General features: G+C 37.9%; 1 protein-coding gene across 2 annotated transcripts; it reads left to right on the forward strand.

The window, feature by feature from the left end:
• LYPLAL1 (lysophospholipase like 1) lies at nt 1-26922 on the forward strand. Of its 2 annotated transcripts, XM_051783000.1 has the most exons (5): nt 1-254; nt 4526-4625; nt 15369-15538; nt 25768-25883; nt 26496-26922. In XM_051783000.1, exons 1-5 carry the CDS (start codon nt 170-172, stop codon nt 26733-26735), a joined length of 711 nt encoding a protein of 236 aa, XP_051638960.1. In that variant the 5' UTR covers nt 1-169; the 3' UTR covers nt 26736-26922. The 2 variants fall into 2 exon arrangements, with proteins under 2 accessions (XP_051638960.1, XP_051638959.1); XM_051782999.1 differs by lacking the exons at nt 1-254; nt 4526-4625 and adding an exon at nt 6482-7636.
• Nucleotides 26923-27239: the final 317 nt, after the last annotated feature.

Here is a 27239-nt window from a genome sequence, read left to right on the forward strand (position 1 = left end):
TATTCGGTGTTTACTATAAATAACGGAGCACGGCATTGAAAGCGAAACTCGTTTTGGTTCGCTGCCAGAAGGGCCGTGGGCTCCTGAGGAGAGGGGCGGAGACAGGGCGGCGGGAGGCCCGGAACCGGCAGGGCCGGCCCGGAGGAGGAGCGGGGAGGAGAGCGCTGGGATGGCGGCTCCCGCCGCGCTGCAGAGGAGCGTGGTGTCCCCCGCGGGCAGGCACACCGCCTCCCTCATCTTCCTGCACGGCTCAGGTGGCTGCTTTCCCCTCTTCCTTGCCCCGCGGCTGGGGCAGGGGGCAGGGTGCTGCCCGGCGGGGCGCTCCCGGGAGCGGGGCTGGGGTGTCCCTCCCGGGGCTGCGGGAAGGGGGCGGCGGGACGGGGTGGCCGCCAGGCTCGGGGGAGGGGTGTGAGGTGTCGCTGTCCCTGCAGCGCTGGCCGGGAAGGAGGAGGCGGCTGTGGGCACAGAGCGGCGTGTCTGTGCCCGGAGGGCTGTGCCGCAGGGACGGCGCCGGCACACACCGCCCTGGCCTCCTGTGCCATGAGAACACACGCGTTCTGGATCATGTAGTCACAGAACGTGCCGGGTCTGGGGGGTCGCTCATCAGCATCATAGGGTCCAACTTCTGCACAGGATACCCCAAGAATCACACCATGTACTTGAGAGCATTGTCCAGTCAGAGCATTCCTGAAGTCAGGCTTGGTGCTGTGCCCACTTCCCTGGGGAGCCTGTTTCAGTGCCCAACCACCCTCTGGGTGAAAAACCTTTTCCTGATATCCGACCTAAACCTACCCCGATTCAGTCCCACGCTGTTTCCCCGAGTCCCGTTGCTCTCTTAATTGCCCCACTCAGAGGGTAGCCACTGGCAAAGGATGATTTTCACAGTTAAAGTGGCTCTTGGTGGTTTTGGATCGGGTTGAGAGTATTGTTGTCACCTGTTAAAAACCCGTGTTGATAGACTGACTTCTCTCTGTTAGAAGGGTCCTGGCCATATCCAGACAGGCTATGTGGCCACCACTTAGAGAGGGGAGAGTTACCTGCATCAATGACCAGTCTGAGGGCAGGAGGGGAGTGTGCGTTTTGTTGGTTTTTTTCCTTAAAAGTTATTTCTAACCTGCTGAATAGCAACACACGAGTTTTAAAAAAACCCAAACACAGTAATCATAGATCTTTATTAGATCAAGGCCTTGGGAATCCATTCTCTTGAGCTGCCCATGTGCATATGGCAATGTGTTCAAATCTTTCAGTGTCTTTCTCTTAGTTTCGCTTTTTGCTGATGCTTCTGTTTAGTTTAACAAAGCTGTATGTGCTTATTAAATTAGTTTTGTTTTTATAACCTAGTTTAATTTTGCTTTTTTAAAATTCTGTGAGTAAAAGAATGAAAGTGAAAGAGTTTATAAGATGTGTTCAGCCCCCTTGTTAACACTAATGCTTTAATACTTGAGGAAATAATTTTCTCTAATGTTGGAGGAGTAAGGGAAGATTATGGTTAGAGGTTGATTCCACATGTGGTTAAAGTACTCTACAATTTTTCATTTTTTTATATGATTTTGTTCATCATGTTTGCAATGGGGAAGTACTAGGGTGCTTTTATTTGGTTTTTAGCAGTTCCGCAGAATAGAATTTAAAACAGAAGTGCTATTGCTGTGGGCTGGCCTCTAAACCTGAATTGTAAACCTTCTGTACAGCACTTGTGATGGAAAGTGGCAGTCAAGTGGCATGAATCCATTTTGTTCATAATGCTTACTCTAGACAAATTATAATAAGTGCAGAATAATATAGAAAAGTGTTAGAAAATTCCCAGTACTGTACATCCAATTTAGGTAGAGGATCCATTTGATAGTTTTGCAGGGAAGGCAAATGAATATAACAAATACTTAATAATTTTTTAGGCTTAGGATTGCAAATTTGTATGTTGTAACAGGCACAGAATCATAGGCTGGGAAAGACCTTTAAGATGATCAGTTCCAACCATTGATCAAATGCTGCCAAGTCCACCACTAAACCATGTCCTTAATTGCCACATCTACACATCTTTTAAGTACCTTCAGGGATGGTGATTCAATTACTTCCCTGGGCAGCCTGTTTCAGTGCTTGAAAGCCCTTTTGGTGATGAAATTTTTCTTAATATCCAACCTAAATGTTACATTTTGTTCAACTTTGCGGAGAAAGAAAATTTGGAAGTTCAAGCTATATGTGAAAGGAAAATAATTCATATTTTACTTGAGGAGGGGAAAAAGATAATACTGTTGCCATCAGTCAAAGCAGAATCATCCATTGTTTGCTTCTTTTTGTAGTGTTCAGAAAAACATATGGCGCTGAAATGTAACAATAGCTTGAAAGACAAACCTTTCAGAAGGTTGTTGGCTTTTGTTTGATGTCACAGTCTTCTCTCTTTCTCCCTCCCATGCAAATTCTATTCTTAGCAAATCAAAATGCATTATCTGTGCATGCAAGTGCTTGCTGCATTTGGGGAGTATTTGGGCCATGATGACTCCTCATACACAGAAAATTTAACAGAAGTTAAATTTTCTCTTACTGAGCTTTTTGTGAACTTTAATGGACAAACTAGCTTCCTTAACTTTAAATGTTTCTGGAGATCTTTGCAAAGTTTAAGTGTGAATAAATAGTAAAATGCTATATTCTACATCGTTAGGGCATTTGTAAAGACCTAATGAAGTCCTAATTCTGTAAGCATTCAGATACTTGCTTAGGTTGACTTACCTGAGGGTGGGTCCTGTGCAAGTATTTGCAGAGCCTAGACCTTGGCTTTCTAACTAAAAAAAGAGGAGTGTATAGGGGGGAAAAAAAAGTTTATTCAAAACATATCCCAAAGATATGTTACTTGTGAGGTGGCAAGAACCATGAGGAAACCTTTGTACATCAAGAGTGTCTGTGAAGAAACAGAGGTGTGTTTGGACTTAGACCATACTACTTGCATAAGCAAAGTGCTTGTGGGAGTGTGTCCTGAAGCATGAAGGATGTAACTGTGATTTCACTGTTTGACTTCCCACAGAATAACTTTTGTAATGGAATTAGCTTTGCAACCCTGTTGTTTATTTGTCACATGGACCATTTAGGACAACAGAGAACAGTTCTAGTTATGCCAGTTGTGCTTGAACAGGAAAAAAAAAATGCTGGCTTTGAATCCTTCATACCTTCTGTTTTAATTCTGAAGATGTGTGTGTGTGTGAAGATGTGTGTGTGTGTGTGTGTGTGTGTGTGTGTGTAAATAAGCATCACTGAATTTTGTTTGAGTGATAAAGAGCAAATTTTCTCCATTGAGGACTTTGTAACATTGTAACAATGAACTGGTATATTTATGCAACAGTGTTCAGATGAGCCCATGTAAGGTGGCAGTAAACCTGGCTTAAAGGCAGTGATGTTTTTTCCTCATGGTTTGAGAAAAATGATGTTTTTGAAAAGAATAGGGTGAGTTCTCAAGTCAAGCCAGGCACCTTGAGATAAAGTAGTAGAAAGTACTGTTAACTCGGATTAGCAGTTTGAGTGGATAATATGTGGGAACCTCAGCTTCAGACAAGACTGAAGACCTGTGGCATGAGTGGCAGTAGTGAAATTCCAGTTTGCTGAACCCCCACCCCATTTTTTAGGTTGAAAGTATTGCCTGCTATAAACTATATTCCTTGACAGACTGGTTTTCTCAAGCTTGATGTATTGTTTAACACTGGAGACTCGTGTGTGTGTGCTCGTCAGAGGGGTGGCAGTGGAGTTATGGTGGAAGATAACAGCGATGCAAAGACAAGTTTGAGAAACTGTCTGGTCTGTACATGTATACTTGTTTGAAATGAGCATGTGCTGTCTGCAGAAGAGTTCATCCTGCTTATCTGTTCATAGCACTTCAGTCTGTAGAAGTTTTGGCCATAGTTTGGGTAGCTAAGATTAGGAAAAAAACATGTTGAGAGTCAGATCTTAAGTAGTTTTCAAACAGAACCATGGGATTATAGTTTCTTTAAGAGCCTGCTAGATACTTTAACCTGAACTCATCTCTTGAGTGCTTTTACAAAACACGTTTTTCCCTTAAAGTCCATGTGCAATATTAGCATAATTAAGTGTGGAGATCCTTTTCACTACTCTTGAGTAGGTTTTAAAGTGGGTTAATATTAAATTCTCTAGTATAAGTAATCTTTTGTAAGGGGAGCAGCAGGTATTTTATTTCACTTTTTAAAAATATTCATCAAGATTTTTTGTTTATCACTTATCAGTAAACAAGGCAAGTAACAGGTAGAATCTTGTGTCTACCTGGGAGATCCTTAAGCCATAGGATTTAGGGAAGTATTTATTAAACTTATGCTGTGGTACCTCTCAAGTAGTCTTTTTTAGAAAATTTTGAGTCCATTTTCATTGGAAAGGGGACTAAGATTCTAGAAAGTTCTTTTTTAGCATTTTGATGTATTGACTTTGTGATTTGAAATTAGGTCAATCTGGAATAAATGTATTTGACATTGTATAATTTTCTTGTGAAATGCACAGAATAATTCTTCTTGTCACCTTCTGTGTGATACAGGTGATACTGGCCAAGGAGCAAGAGCATGGATAAAACAAATTTTGAATCAAGACATGGCTTTCCAGCATATAAAAGTAATTTACCCAACGGCTCCTGCCAGGTATCATTTAATATATTATTACTGTAGGATTAAATTACTCTGTTCCTCTACTGTAAAATACGCTTCTGAATATTGGTACAGACTATTGTAACACTTCCTTCTTCTCTCTCGTATGTTTGTTGGCAAAACTGGAGCTCAACGGTGCATTGTTGTCCAGCAACTGCGATTTTAGTGGTTAAGTCTCTAAATGGATAAGACTTTACAAAAGTCACAGCCTCTAGTTGAAACTCAGGTGTTGTCCTCATAATATCTTTCCATCTCTTTGATATAGACAATGATGTTCCGATGTGTGTTGTAGTGCCCTTGTAGAGCTATGTTCTGAATCCTAATCCTCCTGTATTAACTCCCATATATTAACCCTTAAAATATTCTGTTGTATTTAATGCCAGGTTGACCGGTCTATTTGATTAGTAGGATTTGACAGATCTTCAACAGCTGGAGAAAGGACTCGGAATTTGAAAACACACATTGCTTCTCATATGAATCCTCATCCAACATTTTCAAAGAGAATTGGGTTCAACATTTACTTTAAGCAAGAATCTTGTTGTTAAATGACACTGTGTGTTCGGTGGTAGACTGGAAATACAGATAAAAAAATTTACCTACAGGAATTTGAAAGTTTATGAGGTCAAACCAAAAGGCTAAAAGTTGGGCACCTACCTCCATATTTAGCCATCCAAAGATAATATTAAATATATAATACATAATTATAATATTATATATGTAACATATATTAAATGTATAATATTAAATTTCAGAGTTGCTTAATTTTTCATAATATAAATTCATTTTTAAGGTGTCTGTGACTCTAAGTTAGGAAAATGTTTCCTTAAAGGGTAATAGGGCTTGAGTTTCTTTCTGAATTTGTGCATAAGTGTGGATGAATGCTGAACGGAAAAGGAAATTGTGACAGTCTACACAGACCTTCAAGGTACAGAGGTTTGAAAATTAGAAAAAAATTCTTGGAGGGTATGAACAAGTATAATAGCAGATTTTGTCTGGCAGTCGCTAATACGTGAAAAAACCCCCCTTTCCTTGACCATGTATTTTTTATGGTCCACTTAGGCAGGAAAAAGCAATTGAGAGATTGCAATGTGAATGTACTCACTGTGTTACAGAAAAATCAAGACCGTGAGTGGAAGTCTTTGAAGCAGTGTGTTTTGGTTTGGTAGGAAGTGAACACGATTTTCTGTAAATAATGTACTCATTACTTCATTGATGGCAGGCTAAAGTGATGCCAGAGTTATAAGTGGCACATCACACATGCTGATGGGCTCCATACCTTCCCTATCAACACAGCAGGTACTGGAGAAATGTAGGAGATTTTGCTTTTCTGTGAAATGATTTTTCTTTGCATGTTACATGCAGCCAGGGCACCTCAGATCACATCTGTTAGGCCACTGCTTTGCTTTTCTGTCCCACAGCACTTCTGAGGTCAATCCTTTTCTCATTTTTTCTGGTTTCTTTGGGTAACTATGGATGTAAACTATGTATAAATGATTAACCAGCAAGATCTTCTGACTCAAGGGAATTTGTTTTTATCTGAAGACTTTTGATTTCAGGACTTTGGTAAACAGATGGGAAGAAAGGCACTGTTTTAATTAAAAGATGTGAATAAACAGTTTATTTCACTCTCTTTTTCTTTTTTAAGTTGAGGTAACTCTTGTTCCTGTCTACAGCAGATGGAAGTCACATGTGAGTTGATTCAGAAGCATCTTTTAGCAAAACTGTAAAAAGGTGTATGTTCAACAAATATAAAACACACTGTGACTGGCAATATGAAGTACACTTGTGCACAGCCTTCTGTTGCTGATAGGCAACATTATGTGACACAGTGAAATAAAGCAGGTGCTCTTAAGTACAGTAATGTTTGCCACTGTTTGCAGCAATGCTGAAGTGAAGTTTGTGATGATACATGTTACTGTTTGAAAACAGAAATAACAGGAGCCCTTACAGTGTTCAAGAACAAATCACACTATGCTTTTTGAAATGGTTTTGTATTAGATGCTCTCCATTCTCTCAGAGAAAATAAAAGCAAGGCCTAGAATATCCAAGCCTGAATGGCAGACATTAAAATAATTATATCTGCATTAGGAGCTTGAATATATGTGGTGATTTCATGTGTGTGTATATATTTATATGTTTTGATAAGAATTCAAAATGTTTCTGCCACCAATGGGGGAATTCAGAATCCTTGATAATGAGACCTATAGCCAGACGGTTGTGGGCTTGCAGATATGCTGAAGAAGATTTTGATCCAAGTTCTTTGATCATGTAGAGAAAGAAGGATGTGCTGGCCAAAAGTTAAGCTGATGTGAGAGCCTCTGTGGGTCTCTATAAATTGCCACTGTGCTATCAGGTTATAGGGGCAAAGTGCAAACCTTGGCTGCAGGGTCTTCAAAGAAAAGCTTGAAGTTTGGCAAGACCGGATTAGGATTGCTTGGCTAATGTGCTTCTCTGGCAAAATCCTGTTAATGTGGATGTACTTCATGCTCTATAAACTCTTGTCTTTCCCAGCATAACTTTGCACATACACATTGAGCGTTCTCTGTCAGTTTTGCCAGTAAAAGCAGGTTTGATGATATAACCGCAAAGCTTGGGGCTTTGGCAGGATAAACTGCAGGTCAGGAATACCTCTTCACATTTCTGATGGATATTATTCTACTGCTAGATCTGTAGATATGATCTTACACATTCTTGACCTCTATTAGACAGAGTTTTGAAAAGCAGTGGAATTCACATTTTTCAACAAAACATTGAATTCTTTTTTTTCTTTGTGGAGGATCGATGGGGTTTATATTTATGTTTTATTTAGATTTTATCCCCGGCACTGAAACATGCATATTTTTGATTTGTACAGCATCAGAGATTCAGACATATTTTGATTCAAGACTCAGTGTATTTGAAAGTTATTTTGGAAAACCAGTCCAACATATAATCGAGAAGAATTCTGAAATACGTCCTTTGGCTTCACTAGCATTGATGTCGGCAAACACTAGAGAGGATTATAGGTAAAAGCAATAGAACATTACAGGACTACATTTTATAAAACTGTTTTTAACTGTTGTCTATAGATCTCAGTAAAAAGTCACACATTTTTTAAGAAGGCATTTACTTTAATCATTTTTATAATGTGCAGGGTCTGTATAGAGAATGATCGCTGGATATGCCCTGGACAGGTAAAGTGTTTGCAGCATTTTGTCTCACTCATCCCCCGTCACTTTGGAAACTGCAATGAGTCTCATATTTGTTTGCTTCCTGAGCAAAAATAGAAGAATGTAGATAGTGAATTTTACTATTAAAGAAGAAAGTCCTGCAAAAATACTAAGTAAAATGCATATGGTAAAAAGCATACTTAGATAAAAATGGGAAAAATATGTGGATTTGAAGCCTCAGTGTGATGTAATGAGAGTGATGACACCTGAATTTTGAATATGTTTGTAAATTAAATGCATGTACCTGGGGCATGCAAATTTTGCTTTACAAATTAAAAATTTTATACACTGCTTTGAGGTTCTGGTTTTTTTTCTCTTTAAAGTAGTCTACTGGGATACTTAAAAATTAGTAGAGAACTTGTTTTAACTGTTTGATTTAGCTTTCTTTCAAGATCAGTGCTTCTGTACATAGATTAAACTTGTTAAACACAACAGAATTCTATATTTTCTCCATCGTAATGCTAATATACATCTTTAAAAAAACCAAACTCCAGTTGTAGCCCTAGCAGCTGATGCAATCCCTAAAGCCACGTCTACACTAATAGTTTTAAAGGAAAGGGTTTCCTTTTTCCTTTTTATTTGGGTCAGGGTGGCTACAACTGAAATACTGTTTCAGCTGCTACAACTGTGACTTAAACGTTAGGTTTCTATTGAGTTTCTAAATCAGAACTGAATACCACCCAATTTAACCTTTTTTTTTTTTAATAGAAAGTGATAGTTTAAATTGGCATTGCAGGAGCTAACGTGGTAAATTTAAAACCATTTAGGCTCCACTTGTTTTAATACATATACCTTACCTTCTTTAATTCCCTGAAAAAATCTAGGCCAAAGATTCTTTGTGTTGTCTTGCATTCCGTTCTGACAGTCCTTCTCTTTTGCAAGTCAGAAAATAAACTATAAATACTACTTTGCCTATTTTATGGATCTTTTTGACATTCACTCAACAAACCTTTCTGTGGCACATAATTCTCTGTGCAGAGCTTGTTGTCTGGTTGGGTTTTTTCCCCCCAATTTGTTCTAACTTCCCATATCTTTATGTGGCTGATAAGGACTACTCAGCATTATATGGCATAGTACTCCATCCTTTCACCTAAGTTCACATCTTTGCTCAGCTCATGGTGGAAATGAGTTTCATCTCATCACAGTCCCCATTTGGCTGTATCGCAAAACCACCAGACAGTTTGGCACCATTCAGCTCCATTGGCAGTCTCTGCCTGTGAGAGGCCTAGGACTGGAAAAGCAGCAGGGGTGTACTGCAGGTCGGACTTGAGATGGATTGGCGGAGCTGTGGAGGGGAGTGTGCACAGGGCCTATCATACTGTTTTTGGCTCAGGCAAATGCTATTAATCCTTGACTTTTGTAAGCCCTAACCTCATTCATAAATTTAACACAAAGAAGTCTTTTTAAAGGTGGAAACTTAAGGGAGAAATGGAAAAGGTTTGGGTTGGTGTCATGGGGTGGTTCTTTCATCTCCTTTAAGTGGAAATTTAACATGTTCTGCATAATAATGCTGGAAGCATGGTTAGATAAACTTTGTATTTTCCTTTTTATTTCTGCTCTTGAATTAGGTGAAGAAAACTTAACAAATATGTGTACATCTAATGCTTACATCAGATGCTAAATACCATGTGGAATGCAGATACTGTAGTCATGCTTGGGGAAAACAAATTAGAACATGATGGAAATAATCTTGGATTTCTAATCCCTTTAACTACATTGTGCTCTTAGGCATTCTTCCTCTTGTGTTGATTCTCTCAATGCTTTTCCTATACAGAAGAATTGGAGACAGAGGTTTTTATATCACCCTTCTAGCGAGCAGTTGTGGGTTTGTAAATTATGTGTCATTCTTGCTTTATAGTCTTTTCAAGGGTTTCTGTGCTTAACTAGTGTCATTCATCCATCCTTGGTGGTGTTTGCCACCAGCTTGTGAAAGATATCACTTTGAATCCCAGAGTGTCTTTCAGACTCCACAATGGAGAACTGATGCAGATTGGGCCCTGGTTTCCCTCTTACCACTTTCTTTCTGTGAATTTATAAAGCAGGCAATATTTGTTGGTTGCTGAGGAACTGGCAGTGTGTATGAAAAGTCTTTTATGGCCTTTTCAACCATAACATTGTTGCTGTTTTCTGATTAGTACAAATCCCCATAATTTACGCCACCCACTCGAAAAAAAACCCCCAAAACAACCAACAAAACCAATCCAGCAAACCAGTAGAAACAAAGAAACAGAGACAAACTCTTAATTTTTCCCACTGAGTTTTATGCCAGCTTCTATTGTGACTTCCTTTGTCTTAAATGATTAAGATTTGTCTCAAGTAACAAAAGCTGTCAGCGTAGTATTTCTTCAGGTAACCATTATGTACTGGTTCAGTCAGCTCTCATTTCAGGCAGTATACATCCAGAACAACTCTATCAAAAACATTTGCATGTGGTTGAGTGAACAGGCACAGCCTTTACTGAAGAACAGCCAAAATTGGTCCTCATGGAGATGACTCTTGTCTTACCTTTTGCAATTTATTTTTTTTAAAGTATAGCTCCAAGTCGAAACTGTTTGAATTTTGGACATGTCTTATGCTCTGTTTCCATACCACAAGGCTTCATTGTTAAGATATGTTAAACCTCAGTTTTAACATAAGATATACCTTGGACTAGAGATTTGATTTATACTTCTCATTTGACTAGCTGGATTCTCTGCTTTCTTCCCCATTTCTTTTCAAATTTGCTTTCTGCTTCAAGAAGACAGTGGGAATTAAAAAACAGAATTATGTACTAAATTTTCTATTGTGATGTGGTATTGAAATTCAGCAGTGAGATTATGCTATGAGAGAATTTGGGACTAGGGAGTAACCTTGCTTTCATTTGAAAAACCTGCCATCACTTTTAAGAGAGTCAAGACTTACTTCTAGAATCAGTCAATATTTTGGGTTGAAAGGGATCTTTAAAGGTCACCTAGTCAAATACCCCTGCAATGGGCAGGGACATCTTCAACTAGATCAGGTTGCTTGGAATCCCATCCAGCCTGACTTTGAATGTTTCTAGGGATGGGGCATCTGCCACCTCTCTGGGCAGCCTGTGCTGGTATTTCAGCAGCCTCATTGTAAATAAAGTCTTCCTCATATCTAGTCTAAATGTACCTCCACTTAGTTTAAAATCATTCCCATTGTTCTATCACAACACTAAGAGGATTGTTCCCATCTTGCGTATAGGCCCCTTTAAGTACTGGAAGACTTCACTAAGTTCGCTCTGGAGCCTCTCTTCTCCAGACTGAACAAATCCAACTCTCTCACCTTTCTGCATGGGAGAGATGCTCTATCCCTCTGATCATTTTTGTGGCCCTCCTCTGGACTTGCTCCAACAGATCCATATCTTTCCTGTTCTGAGGGTTCCATAACTGGATGCAGTACTCCAGGTGGAGTCTCATCAGAGCAAAGTAGAACCTACAGTGTGGCAGTGTACTCTGTAGATTTTCTTGAAGGGGTGTGCAGTCTTCCAAAAGACAACATTACAATGTCTCTGTGCCTCCCAACTGAGAGAAGATGAGTTTGGGAAGGAAGAAAAATTGAGGATTTTATTAGTTTTGATCTTTCTCTGTCCTTATTTGAATCTCAAAGCCTAACTTCACTATAAATTTCCAGTTCTGTCTGACATTTCAGGAAATTCTGTCTGGAACCCTGAAAGCCAGCACCAGTGGTCTGGGTTTTATGTGACTGCTAATGCAGGGTGATCATAGCACTGAGCGTGAGGGCAATGATAAAATTGTGCATCAGGAGAAAGAGTCGGGGGAAGAATATTTACTATTTATCAACGTGCTGTCTGCTACTCTTATATTTCTTATTTAAAGGAACTAGCACTGCTGGCTTGTCTTTTAACTTAATATCTTGGACAGGCACAGTGACTTACTGGATGATGAACAAAAACACCTGTAACTTTATGTGAATCACTTTGCTAATAGCCTCATTTTGGAGATAGAATTTACCATCGGTTTAGATCTGAATTTGAACCCCATGTAGCATCATTTGGTTGTTCTCCACTTCTTTTAATTTAGGATAATTTCAGACTAGTTAGCACATTTCTAAGTGTGATTAAGCAGGTCTAGAGTTCATGCTTCAGGAAGGTGGAAAAACATGGTGTTACTGCTGCCTACTTTATATTTTCCTCATTACTACAGAACTCACATTAGCAGAAGCTAATTGAAATTACGTGTATTGCTTTGAAACTTTGAAGTCAAATCAACAGTGAAAATTACTTCCATTTGAATACACATTTGAAAAAGACTGAAAGGATGATAAGTACTTTCAGAGATAGTATAGGATATATTTTGCTTTTAAGATGTTGAAGTATTGTGTAGGATCTTCTTGAAATCGCAGTGTCATGCAAGAGGTGTACATGTGAGAAAACAATACTAGGTCAATGGACACCCTTAAAAATAAGACCTATAAAGTAGTCAGAAAACATGATCTAGAGTGATTTGAGGATATTGGGAAGCATTAAAAAGACTCCAATCCTAATAGTGCCTGCAGTTTCTTAAATGATGTTTGATACTAGCCATGTCTCCTTTACGTCATCTTTCCTCCATACTTTTAAATGTTAAGAGATAAGTTCATATCAACTTTTCCTTCAGTTGTCTCTTAAAAATTGATACAAGTTTGGAAGCTGGATTTACCCAGAGAGGGTTCTTGATTCTTGTTTTCATATATGGATTTGAATCTTTCATGTGCTCCAGAACCAAATAAATTAAAAAAAAGAAGGCTTAGGGGACTATATTTTTTCATTACCAGTTTCAACAGCACACAGTTTTAGAGACACAGAGCTTTATTTTTAGTATAATTTTTAGGAGAGGATAAAGAAAGTGAGGCACAGAGGGACTAATGTTATGAGTTGCGATTAAACTTAAGAAAGCAAAAAAATCCAAACTTAAAGTACACAATTTGTTCTGTCACTGTCCTTAACTGACCACGTTGATCTTATCAGATGGAGTTTTCACTCACTCTGTATTTCTTTTCTTTTGCATATTTCAATCCAGCTTCTCGTGTCACTGTAACATAGGGATTTTTTTTTTTTTGTGGTTTAATTGTATGAAAAAATTTGGTGCTGTATTCTTGGAGCTATACAGATGGTTCCATGCCAAACATATTTGTTTACCGTGGTAATGTCTGAGTTGTAGTGTGCCAACTAATAAAGGGATTATTTAAGGAACAAGGTGAATGACTAAAACAGATGTGCCAGTTGGGTGAACCATTAAAAGAATCTTACTTCTCAGCTTTATGTAAAGGTTATTTTTAATGCATTTCTGAGAAATCAAGAGTGGTTGCAAGGATGTTTTTGAGGCAGCTGAAAGTCACTTGCCTGTTTGCTTGGGAGTCTTTTCCTGTGGGCTTAAAGCACATTAGTCTTTCAACTATCTTACTGAAGAATTTACAAAGACAGCAGGTAGAAGTCCTGAATTTCGTCTTCTCATAAAGTATAACAATCTCGTAGTGCAATTTGTCCTGTTTATAAATGGCATGATTTTGTCTTTTAGTTGTGGGGAAACCTGCTTTAATATTCTTGTAATGTAAAAGTAAATAGCTGTAATGCAATACATATATATATCTTTGTTTCATGGAAATCTTGGGTCAGTCTGCTGTAATAATACCAAAACCTTTCACATCTTTTCTCACAAAAGTATTAGGTACTCTGACTTTACCAGAAAATGAAGCCCTTTGGCTGCTAAGCATTTAACCAGGATTGATGTACAAGTGTTTTAGAGAGAACCATGAATCAAATACTGTTTGCCCAGGCATTTAGTCTACTGTACATCACATTGACCAAGTGACTTCCAGAAACTCGAGTAATTCAGTTCTTCATAGGTTTGACTGAAATGTCTTCTGCTTATAGAAATTGACTTTTGTGAATTAGAGATTTGTAATCTTGTTTCTTAGATGTTGAAAAATTCATTTGGCAAGAATCCTGGAGACAAGATTCTAAAGAGAATAAAAAAAAAAAGGCAAAAGCATTTGAATAATATTTTTTAAACTTAGCCTTAGCTTGCTGGGTGTACAAAATATTTCCACTGAATTTCCTTTAATTTAGGTGCTTAAGTATATGGTTTGTTTTGAATTAAGCAAATGAGGGGTTATTTAAGGCACACTCTGTACTAAACTTGACCACATATTGTATGCCATTTTGAATAACAGTACATTTCAGATACTTGGTCCCAAAGCTCTGCTCAGAAAGATGAAACTGTAGTGTATCTGTTTGTTGCCTCTTTCAATATATATGTCTTACCAACTTTAAAGTCATGGACTTTTTTTTCATGTTCATTGCAACAGGCAGAAGAAAATTTATGTTCTCTCATGTTTTACTTTTAAGACTGAATAATGAAATATCTTGAACTCTCATCTTCATGGCAGTACTGCTTTAGAAATAGCTGGTTACTATGTGAAGCCTCTCTGGTATTAATAAAGGCAGAATTTGTTCCTTCATTAAGAATAATTGAAATAATGCCGTTCTCTTTTTAGGTTAGTTGCATTTTGGTTCAATGCTAGTACTGAAAAACATCCAGGGAGAGCACAGAAGTGAACTTTAGCATTTTCAGTGTGTTCCCATCCAGACATTTATCAAAGGCTGTCTATTTGTGGATGACAATTGTAATCTGATCTGAGCTTAAGTAAAATGAAGAATTTGCCCCCTGATTAAACATAGCAAATAAGGATTTCTAGTGGCTTTGTTTGAGGTGAAGGATCAATCTCCTAGCAGTATGTTTTGCAATATATTGTAGAGCCATTGCAAGGCAATTAGATCACCTTCCTTGGGATTTCAGGGCTCTATTAATAATTTTTATTTAAAAACAGAAAAGGCTGCTTTGTATTGTAGGTTTCTTGATTATCTGAGGTTTGGGCAGCATGTTGAAGCACTTAAAAATACTAATCTGACAACACAGTATTATGGTGCGGAATATCATGTCTCTTGTTCGTGATTGTGTACCAGTCCAGTGAACACATGGCATTTCTTTCAGTAATTTTTATAAGGTACCTGCCACATTAAAATGAGGATGGCTGTGTTTATTTAACAAAAAGAAAAATTGGCAGAATACCTAGAGGTTCATAATACCCATCTCCTGTCGATTTTGTCAAGAGTTAGACAGTTTAATTCCATAAAGTTAGTTCCTGCAAAGCTGACTTTTTTAGCTGTTACTTCAGTTTGTTGTATTCCAGTGTGGATTTCAACCCTAGCTTTGTTTAGGATTAAGAAGCTCTCGGCAGGCCTGAGATTTAAAATTTTTGGCTGACCTGACCAACCTTAACATTGAACTGACTGAAAATTGCTTTTTACGTAGCTTCCAAATGTTGACTTCATTCTTGAAGGACCGTGATTTGAATGCAGTGAAAGGCAATGTAACTGGATGTAAATTGCATTAGCCCTAAAGGAAGTTTATTCTCTTCTTTGCTGGAAAGATACTGAATTGTTTTTATTTGTCATGTATGCTGAAGGCTTTTGATCTTATGCTTGGTTAATCATTTCTTTTCTTCCCTTCTACCACTCCAGGCCATACACACCTCTGAAGGGAGCCTTTTCCACTGTGTGGTTTGACAGGTATAAGATTTCTAATGACTGTCCTGAACACATTGAAACTATTGATTCCATGTGCCGGCAGCTTACAGACTTGATCAATGATGAGATTAAGAATGGCATTGCAAAGAACAGGATACTGATAGGTAAGAGAGATTTATTTATAATGTGTTACTTTAATGGGTTTTTTTAATTGTTAAGATATCATCTACTTTGATTCACTTTAAAAAGTACATATTTTTACTATTTTCTTTTAGCCCTTTTCAAGGATGGAAAAGTATACTTTCCCAATATGAATTGCATTTTGGCGAGTGGAGATGTAGCATGTAAATAATCAGGAGCTTTTCCTTACTGCTCTAATAATTTTGTGTTAAATTAATTAATGGGGAAAAAATGTGCATGTTACATATCACTAAAGGTTAACACTTGATAACAAGTGAAGTATTAGCTGTCATAGTTCATATATGTCCATCTTTGTTTGTCTTAATTTCCACAATTTTCCAGTAACTTTCACAGTATTGAGAAATAGATAGTGGGATATTGAGTCATAGGAGCTGAGGGTGATGAAGTAGCCTATGTCAGAGGGGGAATGAGAATTCACAAGTCCTTGGCTCCCTGTCCCATCTCTAGACCACAAACTATTTCAGGTTGGGGAAAAAACTCTTAATGTGGGAACTTATAAATTTATGGCCAGCTGAGTCATGCCATCAAAATCATGTGTGGTGGAACCACTACCATTCAGCCTACATGTTTTCTTGGTGCAGCCCCATGTTACTCTTTGAAGGCCTGTGCTTACTTTCCCTTTCTGGCTCATTGCCCTGGCTGCAGAATGCATTGTTTTGGATGGCTGTCAGCACAGCCTCTTTGATCTGTCTTTCCCATGTTATACCTGATAACTTGGAAGCAGCGGAAGAAGTGCAGGTGCATTGCTGTACACTGAGCTGGCAGATTTTCTGTGTACAGATGCAGTGCAGTGTGCTACTGGGCTTTTCTCTTTTTTCTGTAGCCTTCAAAATTAGAAATAGAGAGACTGTATGAAAGTTGTTCTTCAAGTCATAAGCAGAGTAAGGAAGTTGGTATGCACTGATTGTTTCAGTCCGTAGATTCTTTGGAAGTCCCCGTCTCTGTGTGTTTGCATTCCTCATATATAAATCAGAAATAATTATACTTGTTTTGTCAAACACTTGGGAGCTTTGTTTCCTCACCTGACAGAGACTACATGCAAACATCCTCACAGTTGAGTCCAATATTTGTGCAAGAAGCAAAATAAGACAGTCCTGAATTAGCTTTGTCCAAAGTACAGAAGGAGACCCATGTGGTTGGGTAAGAAACTTGCTAGAGGAAAATTAATTCTGTCACTTATGACTGTACAAGATTAAGTGTTCTTCCATAAGAACTTTGTGCCTTTTCTTCACTGGTATTAATGTGTAATGCAATGGACAGTGAAGCTTAGAGGTCCTGTAAGGTCTCTATGCATAAAGGTGACATTAATCATCTTAATATGTGCAAATAATTGTCCATCTTCTGGCATTGTTTCTTACAGGAAATTAGGAGTTATGTAAGGGCACTGTGCAGCTTTATAATATTCAGCCTGGAGAAGTCTCCAGAGAGACCTTATAGCACCTTCCAGTACCTAAAGGGGCCTAAAAGAAAGCTGGGGAGGGACTTTTTACCAGGGCATGTAATGATCATCATGACTGGGCTTCGCGAACAAAGATTTAGGAAGGCTCTATCCACATGTGTTGCAAGCACGCTGGTGGCTAATGAGGCCAATACAAGATAGACATATCCGATTGCAAAAGGCACAGCAGAAAGACTCAGGTTGTAGCATGTAATGATAGGACAAGGGGGAATAGCTTTAAACTGAAATAGGGTAGGTTTAGATTAGAAATTAGAAAGAAGTTCTTACTGTAGGGGGAGGTGAGACACTGGAACAGGTTAACAGAAAAGTTGTAGATGCTCCATCCCTGGAAGTGTTGAAGACCAGGTTGGATGGGGCCCTGAGCAACCTGCTCTAGTGGAAGGTGACCCTGCCCATGACAGGGGGTTTGGAAACATGATCTTTAAGGTCCCTTCCCAGGCCATTCTGTGATTCTATATTCTTTTGATCAAAAGAGAATATGAGGCCAAGTCAGTATGTCTGCACCAAACTGTAAGGTACACTGGAAAAACAGAAATGGGTGGCCTGAAATTTTTCTGAGTTTGGGAGATTGGTCTACAGGAGATAATAGAAAATATGGTCACTTGCTTAGAATGTCAGATAACTAAGTCCTATCAGCTCTTTTTAGATTTCTCTTTAAAAAAGTCAGGAATATCCATCTGGTGCAAGATGAGGCTTAAGGAAACAGGTGGGGAGCAGACAGTGGATTTGTGACTGCTGGTACCATGGAGTTGGAGGAGGCAGCCTTTGTAAGGTGAAGGGAAAATAAGATGTTTATAGCAGAGAAAACCATGATGAAATTTTGGTATGAATTCACAGTGCATTCAGTGCTGTTGAGTCATGTTGGAGATATGGAAAATAGAGACAAAATAGTTGAGAGAAGAGACTGGAGAACTTTGGAGTCTGTGAAGAGCAGCAGGGGCCATTTCTGGTAGGTCACAGAAACCAAAGAGCAGAGCAGTTGCATGAAGGTAGTTACAGGGAATGAAATGTTTGTTAAAGGGTTAAGGAGAACTGGGTTGGGTGAGCTGTTTTGTAATAAGTGGGAGTTTTAATGAGTGGAAAGAAAACAAAATGAGTATGAGGAGGGTAACAAGATTGAAGGTTATGGTTTTATATGGAATAGCAGACTAGAAATTACAGGCTGAGGATGAGTGTCAGATATTGTTAGATGAGGGTGAGCGAGGTGTTAGGCAAGCAGGAAGGTGGGTAGCTGCTGACAGCTCAGAGGTGTGGGATAAGAAGGCAAGATCTGAGGGAGCACTGTGCAAAGGTGAGCGAGTGGGAAGATAGGGGAAGCAGGAGTGGGCTCTCAAACAGTGGAAAATGAGAAGCCCAGCACCTGGTGTTCTGGAGGATGATTCTCCTTGAGCAATTCAGACTTTCCACAAGGCTCAAGATTGTGGGACAGTAAGATCATTTGCTCTGAAAGAAATTATAGCCTGCGTTGTTTGTTTTGATAGCACAGTTAGCTCTGAAATCCACATGTGGCTGCTTGTAGGGCAGAATTCTAAAGCTGAGGATGTAGTCCAGGTTGTGCAGTGCCACTTCTCTCTTTCTTTATGAAGAAAAATGTTGGTGCAACCTTGTTTTTAACAGCTGCTGGATGAATCTACCTATAAAGATTTAAATTACTTAATTTACTGGATGTAAATGAAGTCTTACTATTAAAACATCCATATCAATTTTCTGTAACAACCAGCACACAGTAGTACAAGGCTCATATACCCATTCCTATTCCGTGACTATTTCATGAGTTGCTTTCCTATTAATCCAACTCTTTTAAAGGAAGCAGACTTCTGATTAAGGTTTGTTTCCCTTGACCTTAGAGGAGGAAGGAAGGGAGACTAACAGCAATATGTAATTATTCAAAAAATAATTATATCATCCCCAGAATTTGATAATGGTAGTCACCTTTTAGCCAAACATTCTTGTTGAGTTACTCTTACTGGTCTTCCTGGCTAAAGCACTTCTTGCAAATAATCCTGTAAGTAGGCTTATATTGACTTTGGAGATAAAAGAGCATTATAAATTTAGTCAAATTCTGACAGTTGGAGCTTTGATAGTATCCCTTCTTAAAAACTTGATGTATTTCTTTTTTATAAATGCCTGAATTCATTGCTAAATTAGCCAAACAAGCAAATAACCACAGTTTGAAATGTGAAACAATAATTACTTTTTCTATTTAAAACTGAGTTGGTTTTTCAGGTGGTGGTTTTGCTTTGTTTTGTTTTCTTGTGTTTGGTTGTTTTGTTGTTGTTGTTTTTTTAACTGCTTCCATGGTGATAATGCACTGTAAAATAACTCCACGTAGGTGGAAAATGTCAAAGATTTCAACAATCTTATTCAAGATTATGTTAGAAGCTCTTGAAAGAAATGGCCACCTCCTTTTTGGAGCATTTAGATAGGGCTCATTTTAGTCAACTACTTCAGTGAAAAGCAGTATTTTTGTTCTTTTTTTCTTCTTAATTTAGCACTACTTTCCTACTTTTACAGGTCACTTCTTTTGTAGCTCAGAAGTGCTGATCCAAGCGTGTTGGTCTCTGCCACCTGTAGTCATTTGTGTAAGCAGCCAGTGCAAATAAACTCTCCATAACAGTCCTGTAGGTTTGACTGTATGCCAAAAAACACATGCATGATTCCTGACCCCTTGTACTGTAACAATAACACAAGACACACAACCACTTTTTGTTTATTGCTAGACTTCTTACATAGCTACTGAACCATGGTGGAAGTAACATGAAAGCTCTGTGCCTCTTGTAAATATTAGCATTTCCATCTCTCTCAGTGTGTGTGAGAATGGGATAGGGAAGAAATATCTTTGCTTTGACATCGCAGAGAAAGAGGATTCTGTAAATATATTAGGATAAAAAACCAAGAGTAAATTGTTAAAGTGTTGAGCAAACTACTTCACCTACAATCTTGACATTTTAATGTCTTTGGCTTCTAAGCCTTTTGCTGTCACTCACCCTACCTTCTGTCTTCTGTCTTCATTAGGAAAACATTGTCTTTCATTTAGAGGTACTTACTGCTTCATTCTCACCGAGTAAATTCACAGGTTTATATTGCCTTTGTCACTGCCATTCAAATGAGATTTCTCTTTCTGTACCTCCCCTTGCGTGGCTTTGTGGTTTATCTAAATTATGCCTGAGATACTGGGCTCAAAGCAGTACTATTAGTCCATCTGCCCCGTATTACCTGCAACATTTCATTAATTTTCAGTGAAACAGTGTAAATTTGCATTGCATTAATACTTCAGGTAAAATGTTTGCTTCTCTTGTGTTTTTTTTGTACCTCAGCTGGCCATTTATTTTTCTTTGGAGCTCTGCTACTCTAGCTTGTGCATCAGGAAGTAAAAAGAGACACTAACAAATGGATGTTTCTGTTTCCTTCATAAGTCGTTCAGTAGGAGGTACAAATGCTAATTTTAACCAGAGAGTAGGATCCACCACTGGTCACTTTGTTTCCCAGCATTTGGTGGTGTCCATATTAATGTATCTAAAAACGAGGGACTCTGAAAGGTGGCCCATACTCAGTTTTGTTCTGTATTGTGAATGACAGGCTTAGCAAATGTTAGTGAAGATTAGGAGTAAATAATCAGTAAATCACAGGAGTAAATCACAGCAACAAACCCAAAAATAATTCAATCTTGGTATCGTCATCACATATCAGATAATGACTTTGATGAGAAAATAATTATAAAGTGAATCAAATTCTGATCTTTTCAACCTTAATAGAAACTGTCGAAGACATGTACTTACTCTTCTTTAATGAAAGCCTGAATTCTGTGCAAAATTAAATGGATGAATGGGCTTTTATAATGCTTGGGAGTCATGTGTAGACATGCCACAGGGTACAGATTAACCTGTATTTTCTTCACAGTCATGCCTACAGAATCATAGAAGAGTAAGGCTTAACAACATTCACTAATCCATGATTATGTGTCAGTGCAGGTTCAGCTCTATTTAGGCGAATCCTTACCATTGCCTCTCTGACTTCTTCTGAAAGATCTCCACTAATGAAAGGTTCACATCTCTAAGACAATCTGCTTCAGTGCTTCAATATTCTTTGCTTTAGAGAGCTATTTTCTAGTTTCCTTTCTGTGATTCAACTGGAAATCATAGATACTGTGAGCATAAAGAATAGGTTATTCTCTTCCTTTTTCCCATGTTGCACGGTTGTGCTGAATGTAAAAATGATAGGTAAGTGTTGCAGCAGGGCTGTGCTGTCATCCTCTCTAGAAATAGCCAAGGAAACACATTAGGTAAATGAAGCAAGGCGTAGATTGGGTAGTGTAAGACCTTAATAAAAGTCGATTTGAGACTTTTCATGGATTTTATTTTCCTTCCAGTCCTAAAAATTATGATTCCTTAGGTACACGTTGGGTTTCCCGCTATTACCCGTAACAGTTGAAAATAAAACTGTAACTGGTTCTGGTTTTTCTGCAAGTTGATACGTTAGAAACTATTGTACACTTGTTTTTACAAGAAGGTAGTAAAACTTGTACCACTTAAATATGCATTTCAAAATGTGTTTTGGCTGGTCAGAAAGTTGGGGAGCAAACTGTGTCATGTTCCTAACAAGAGCAAGTGGCTGAACCAGTCAAGGGAAGTTGCCTTTGTTCTAGTAAAGACTTTCAGTCGCTGAGTAACAAACAGAATAAAAAGGCTATCAGAGGTGGAAACCATCCATTGCAGTTCTGCTAGTGTGAAAGGTTAGTGTTTGGTGAAGTTGCTTGAATAGATTTAAAGGAGACAATCACTGCTGTGAGTAAATTCACTTGAGACAAAGTACATGCTTAAGCACTTAACACAGGAACAGTGTTCAGGGAGTTCTGTGGAGAAGAGAATTTGCTGTTCTACTGGCATTTTTACTCTTTGCTGATATTCATTTATGAACACTGTTAAATGTATATAATACTTTCATTCATTGATGAAAAGGGAGGGTCAAACCAGAAAGTCAGGTTCTTTGCAGATGATGTGTAGAACAAGGTTTTGCTGTTACCATTAATAGAAGGTAAATCGCAGGAAGTCCCCAGTGAGAACAGAAAGTAAACTGAAATGTAACTTTAGGGAGAAATTCCTGATAACAAACTAATTGAAGTAACTCTAAGTTGAAATACTAGGAAAGGAGAAATTGAGAATGAAAAATGCTGTGAGAATGGAAAGAAAATGAGGCAAGAGTATGTAATGTATTGTGATGGTAACAGAACAGACCAAGACGATTTCTAACTGTGCTGGTGTAGCCTTATACAACAGAAGAGTGTTTGTCTTGTGCTGTGCTGGCACAGACACTGTATGCCACTTTGTTACCAAAGCTGTACTGACAATTCTGAAGAAATACAGGGAAGATGAAGAACAACTACTAGAGAGAAACTAGTGAAGAAATACTATTTAAAATAAACAAGCCATACCACACCCCTGCACCCAAGTCCTAATTCTTATCTCATGGAAGTCTGGAGTTTAGCTTCTCCTCCTCCTTTTTTGTTTCTGTGCTGTAATGAAGCACTTTCTAACTTTGCTACTCAAGTTCATATGAGAAGAGCTCCATGTCTGTCTCTGCAAAGAGCAGAAGATCTGTATTCAATGCAGATGGCAAAATTTGTGCACTAGAGGTGATTAATAACTAATTTTTTTTCCCATGACTGTGGTTTCTAGTGTGGAAAAAAACTTTGAGCACATTTAAAAATTTTAATTGGAGAGAGCAAAATAGGGATGTTGTTTGTTGTTCCCTAGTTCCATAATCATTATAACAAATTGTTTAAAGCATTTTACAGACAGATCTATGTGATTCATGAAGCAATCAGCAATGTCAAACCTGTGTGTGTTGGAGAGGTGTTTTTTCTGTAAAGAGGAATGAAAACCTAAAGAACTTTCTGAACTTGGGAATAGATTGTTGCAGGCACCAAAGTGGAGCATGGGGGAGAAGGCAGAGTTTTGAGCATTCTCTTATGTATACAGGACAGGAGAGACAAAATAAAGAAACCTTTATGCTAGATACTTGTTAGTCATTTTCTGAGATACAAAACCAAACATTGTAAGGCCAAATACAAAGAAATTAATAAAGCTCAAGTTTGACAGTGGGTAAATATTTGGTTTCCTGAACCCCATATAATGTTCAAGTATCATCATGGACCAGATTATCATTTCAGACAAATACAAATGAGGAGCAAATTAATACAAATCAAGATCTTTAGCAGAAGTGAGCTGAAGGTTTTCTTAAAAGGCTCCTAAGGCCATTTGCAAGCTCTGGAAAGAATGTTTTATCACTGAAAAATGGCAACTGTGATGAGGGTTTCTATTCTATTCAAACAGGAATCAGTTACATATGAGAAATTCAGTCTTCATTCACTCTGTTCCATCATAGTATGACTGTAACATAGTTGCAGATAATATCCCAACAAAGACTTTTTGCAAAGGAGTTTTGGTTCAATGAGTATTGCAGCGAAGTTTCCTTCTGATTGAAATTCTCTAATTTTGGAAGTGTGACGATTGTGCGATTTCAGCAGATCTTTCTCAACTAGAGAAGCAAGTTGCAAGCAGCTTTCTCCTTATTGCAAAGTGATGTTACCTAAAAATCAGCACTACACTGAAGCACATTTGAGGTCATAAATGCGTATTTGAGTCAATTTTCTCTGCAACAGAGTTTTATTTAATTTTGTCTGTTTTATATGTGCTCACCTTTTAGCCTGCACATATTTGTAAGGCAGGGAAGTTAAAACAAATGCTTTCCTGAACTGATATGCTGAACATTGTAGAGCTAACACTGTTCAACTGTTTTGAAGCATTAATCACAGTTCTCATTAAAATAGATATAAGGGGAAAATTGAAAGTGAACATACTTTTTAAATTTAAAACCTATGGGCAAACTATGAACTTCTGTGCACAGCCTCTGTATGTCTTGGAAGTAGATTGGTCTCAAGTGAAGAGCTTGTGATGTTCTATCCATCTAAGGATGAAATGTTGCATGTTGTTTTGATTTTGTCTAACACTCATGACATGCTAAGTAGGGTTTATGTATTCTTTATGCTGAGATAATTTGTTTACATGTACTTTTCTTTTTACTTTCTGTTTTGATTACATTCTGACTGTCACTTCATACATTTGTTTTGTGTAATATCTGTACCTGCCTCGTATTTTTCTTTAACCCAAAATTTGAATTCTTGTAGAAGTTTTTGACGGACCATGTGTTATGTCAAACATACACTTATACTGAAATGCTTCTTGTAATTGAAAAAAATTGTCTGCAGCTACAAATGCTCATTCAAATTGTTGGTTTTGAAGCATGTAACATACGGCATTTACCTGGAGATTGTTGTGATACCAAGTGATAAACTTCAGGTTTTCCCATGCAAACCAAATTCAAAGAACTAGTCCTTTGTATTGCATTTTGTCATAGTAGTATGATCTACATAAAAGAACCATTACCTAATGTACTTCTAAACAGAAGGTGACTGCATTGTCAAAGACTGCTGGTGAGTAATTGCAGACAGTGTGCCAGACTGTGACTAACTGGGTACAAAATTTTAAGATTAAATCATTTAAAAACTAGTAATGAGTTTTCAATGCAGCTTTTCTTCCTGTAATCTAAAATGCTTAAAATGGACTTAATTTTAAATGTTAACAAAGTATTATCTGTATTTATTTGTAAGCAAATGCAAAATGGTCTTAGAATATAAGTGCTCCTTTTTGGGTTTGGGGATGACAGCATTGTTCAGATTGATCAAAAGGAAATGAAGTAAATGGTCAGATTCCACATAAGAAAATAAAGGAAATGTCACTCTAGCCATTATCTGGATACAGTCAATATAATAGCCTGTGTACTGTGTCCTTTTGAAGTAATGTGATAGTCTAGATTTTTTTGCTAATGAATAAGCATTTGTCATGTAAAAATCATCCCTGAGGAAGTATCTCATGTAAGGAATTAGTGCAGTTGAAGAGACATATGGATTACAGAAGGCCATTAATTCAGAGGTCCTGTTAGAGCTCAGGTGGAGTACATTGCATTTTTTCCCTATTCATTATATATCCCAAGGTGTAACAACAAAACTATCCTCAATGCTAGTCTATTGTGAATGTTCATCGATTATGTGCAATAGTGACAGAGAGCTTTCCTGTGTGAATGCTGCTAGCCTAGGGGAAAAATAAGTTGAATAAAATAAGTGATGAAAATTACCTGTTCACAGTTTTGCTTTGTTAATGTCAGAGTATATATGACCACAGTATTCAACTACCCGGCACAAATGACTTCTAAAATAATGGCATTTTAGCTGGGGTTTGGGGCTTTTTTCTCTTTCAGTAATGAAACTTCAGCAGTACTTCAACTATCCAATTGCATTGACTTAAGCCTCAGGCTGTGCCAGGGAAGGTTCAGGTTGGACATCAGGAGGAATTTCTTCATAGGAAGGGTTGTTAAACATTGGAATGGACTGCCCAGGGAGGCGGTGGAGTCACCATCTCTGGAGGTGTTCATGAAATGACTGGATGTGGCACTTGGTACCATGGTCTATTTGACAACACGATGATCAGTCAAAGGTTTCATTAGAGGGTCTTAATGATTCTGTGATTCTAAGATCATTGTAACCTTTATGTTACTCAAGATGTTTTTTGATTGCATTATGTATAAAAGAAACAAGTCTGAAGATAAAAATAAATTGAGTGCTGGGTTACAAAGACTTATAGAAAAATCCAGTCTTTCTTTTGTTGCATCCTATAGGAGGCTTTTCGATGGGAGGTGGAATGGCAATGCATGTAGCATATAGGTTTCATCAGGATCTGGCAGGAGTCTTTGCACTGTCTAGTTTTCTTAATAAAGACTCTGCTGTTTATAAGGTGAGTATGTGGTAGACATTATAGAAAAACTGCTTAGCTAAATGGAAAACATGGTAATTAAAATTGAATATATCATGTTTATTCATCGGAGGCAATTGATTCATATTCTAAACTTATGCCATTTCCTGGAAATAGATAAGCAGACTATTGGGGAAGTGAGGCTTTAAAGCTGTCCGTGCATGATGTTGTATTGCTTTTTTTACATAGACAGTACAATTATTAGAAGTGTAGAAGGAGATTAACAAATGAATTTCTTTGCTAGTTTTCCTTAGTTGTTAAAGAGTCTGTGTAAGCAAAACTGTGCTTTGAAAATTTGTGATGAATTATAATACTCATGGGCTCCATCTGCTGTCATGAATTTTTTCTCTTTTTCTTCTTTGGAGAGGGGTATAGACCTTAAAGTAAACCTTATCATTTGTCAAGAGTTAGCATATTGGAATTTAAAGGCATTTTTTTCCATTATTTCCTTGTTTACTTTTGTAGAGATAGTACAGTATGACCACTAAAATGCAGATTAATAAATGCAATGCTATGTAAGTTGTCACAATGTAATTGTAACTATTCTTTTAAATTTTTTAGCAATATGTCTGACGGTATCTCCTTTCCATCTAGGCTTTGAAAAGAAATGTAAGTGTTCTTCCAGAATTATTTCAGTGTCATGGAACTGCTGATGAACTAGTTCTCTACTCATGGGGTGAAGAGACCAACAAGATGTTAAAGTCACTGGGGGTATCAACATCACTTCATACCTTTCCAAATCTCAATCATGAGTTAAACAGAACTGAAATAGAAAAACTAAAATCCTGGATTGAAAAGAAATTACCTGTTGAAGCAGCAAAGGCAAATGAATAAAAGAAGATCCAGCCTCGTGTAATTCTTGATTTTTGTGGGTTTAAGATCACATGTGGAAGGTATATGGGTGTCCCATATCCATTATGTAAGCACAGCTTCAAGGTAGACACTCTTATTGTCTGTAAAGTTCACCTAAGTGGTAAAATGATGGCACAGACTATTAAAACTGATTTTATTATATGGGTTCCTTTTTGTATTCTCTTGTCTGGTTTTTAAATACACATCCACATCAGTCTACAGAAAATAATGACCAATATTATTAAAACCATTCCAAAATAATGAAAACAGTGTTTGGGAAGCATTCCCTCCCAGATTTTTTTTGGGGGGAAGGGTGGAAGGGACTCCAGGGGTTGTTCTAAGGTGGGAAAATACACAGTGGTATGGTTGTTTATAATGGCATTACAGCAGAAAAAGACCAGTTATTAAAATAATGCATATGTTCAAGTTAGTTCAGGGAGAGGAACAGTGGGATTCTCAGCATATGGCAATGAACCTGCCTTAAAG

The sequence above is a fragment of the Manacus candei genome, unplaced genomic scaffold (assembly GCF_025592945.1).
Source record: "Manacus candei isolate 608988 ecotype Guabito, Panama unplaced genomic scaffold, ASM2559294v1 h1tg000017l, whole genome shotgun sequence".
Taxonomy (NCBI): Eukaryota; Metazoa; Chordata; class Aves; order Passeriformes; family Pipridae; genus Manacus; species Manacus candei.

Excerpts from the sequence above, each read along its gene's own strand:
- LYPLAL1 (XM_051782999.1), top strand. The coding sequence starts at position 7,413 with ATGGGGTTTATATTTATGTTTTATTTAGATTTTATCCCCGGCACTGAA. Across the intron at positions 7,637-15,368 it reads AACACTAGAGAGGATTATAG|GCCATACACACCTCTGAAGG; the intron begins GTAAAAGCAATA and ends CTACCACTCCAG. Across the intron at positions 25,884-26,495 it reads AAGACTCTGCTGTTTATAAG|GCTTTGAAAAGAAATGTAAG; the intron begins GTGAGTATGTGG and ends CTTTCCATCTAG.